The sequence below is a fragment of the Galeopterus variegatus genome, unplaced genomic scaffold (assembly GCF_000696425.1).
Source record: "Galeopterus variegatus unplaced genomic scaffold, G_variegatus-3.0.2 Scaffold1006, whole genome shotgun sequence".
In the NCBI taxonomy this organism is placed as follows: Eukaryota; Metazoa; Chordata; class Mammalia; order Dermoptera; family Cynocephalidae; genus Galeopterus; species Galeopterus variegatus.
This window is the reverse complement of record NW_007727117.1, coordinates 29,596-31,067: the sequence shown is the minus strand read 5'-3', so window position 1 is coordinate 31,067 and position 1,472 is coordinate 29,596. Positions and strand designations below refer to the sequence as shown.

The 1,472-nt window shown below is 62.8% G+C and overlaps 1 protein-coding gene across 1 annotated transcript in view; it reads right to left on the bottom strand.

Moving 5' to 3' along the window:
• ROBO1 (roundabout, axon guidance receptor, homolog 1 (Drosophila)) overlaps positions 1-959 on the bottom strand; it is a 415,298-nt gene extending 414,339 nt beyond the window's left edge. Inside the window, exon 1 of the mRNA XM_008574166.1 lies at positions 367-959. Coding sequence (XP_008572388.1) covers positions 367-421 — 55 coding nt within the window. The 5' untranslated portion in view covers positions 422-959. The remainder of the gene's footprint in view (positions 1-366) is intronic.
• Between the last annotated feature and the right edge of the window lie 513 nt (positions 960-1,472).

The following is a 1,472-nucleotide window of genomic DNA, read 5'->3' as shown; positions in this document are numbered from 1 at the left end:
CCTCCCCGGAAGGAACCGGCCGGTGGATGACACTCCTTTCGGCTCATCCTGGGGGCCCAAGCTCACCGCCAACCGATGCCGCCTCCCACCCTGGTGCGTTTGCCCGGAGGAATCAAACTGGGCGTGACCCGAACTTGGCGAAAGGCCGAGGTCTGAGAAGAGGCTTGGGGGTCTTGGGGGATGGGGGAAAAGAGACAACCCCAAATGCGAGCTGGGATCCCTTTCGCCTAAATGTCCTGCCGGGATCGAGCCCCGCTGGCCTTAGAAAGGAGAGGTTGCCAAAATGCAGTTCGGCGTTTGATTTCGCAAAGTGGAGAGGGGACGAGCAAGGGAGATCAAGGGTGAAGAAAGAAGACGCGGGGTTACCTGAACAGAGACATATTAATCCAAAGAGGTAAAAGTGAGCAGGCTCCGCGATCATTGTCCTCGGGTGGATCCTGCATACAGTCTCCTGCCAAGAGGAGGGAGTCTAAATGGGGTCCCCAAATTTATGAAGCCACACACCACACACACTACACACAAAGGCTTAATATAAGCAACGTGGGTCAATCCGCCAGGAGTTTTCAGGGCAATTACTTGTCGACCTTTCCGGACGCTTGTCAGTATCTCAGAGCCCTTTGCAGACGAAGAAGTCCAAGGTATGTCTTCTCCGGCCCCAGGGTTTCCGAGGAGGCCAGGACACTTCCAAGGACCATCCAAAGCTAACAACAAAGAGCCGAAGCAGAAGAGCAGTTGTGCCGTTTCCTGCCTCCACGTCTTGCTGAGCCTCCCGGCGTGCGCCCCGACAGTGTGCGCCCGAGCGCCGCTGCGAGGGCAGGAGCGGCGGCGGCAAAGTTGGGGTGTGAGAACGGATTAGGGAGGGCCGAAGAGTGCTTCTCCGTCTCCTGGCGAGCCCAGTCAGCAGCCGGCCACCCGCGGCAGTGGCGACGGCAGCCAAGGTAGCGGCAGCAGCTCCAGAGGACCGGCTCGGGGTGCCGGGGGTGTGCCTGGGTGACTCCGTGCGCAGGAGGCGAGCGAGGGGGCGGTGCGGCGACAGCGGCTGCCTGGACGGGCCCTTGTTCCCATCACTTGGGGGATGCGGAGGGCACTGGGGACAGCAGCAGGACCGCGGACACACGCGCGCCTTCCGGACGCCCCCAGCCCCGCGCGGCGCCCAGCATCGCCCTCGGCCCTTCGCCCCCTGGGGTACGCGCACAAGGCACCCCAAACTTCCTGGGGATAGCTGATCGCACCCCTGGGCTCGTGGTAGCTGCAGAGAGGCAGCTCCCGGAGCTCCCCGGGGTGGCAGAGAGGGGCGAGGAGGAGGATGCAACGGGTGAGAGCGACGGCCGCCGCGGCTCACCCGAGCTCGCCGGGATCAGCAGTGTCTGAAGTTTCTGCTCTCACGCTGCCTGCTCTCTGGCTCAATTGCTTGTGGGTTTCCCCCACCGTCCCCGCGGCTCCCAGTTTCCTCTCTCTCTTCCCTGGCCCGA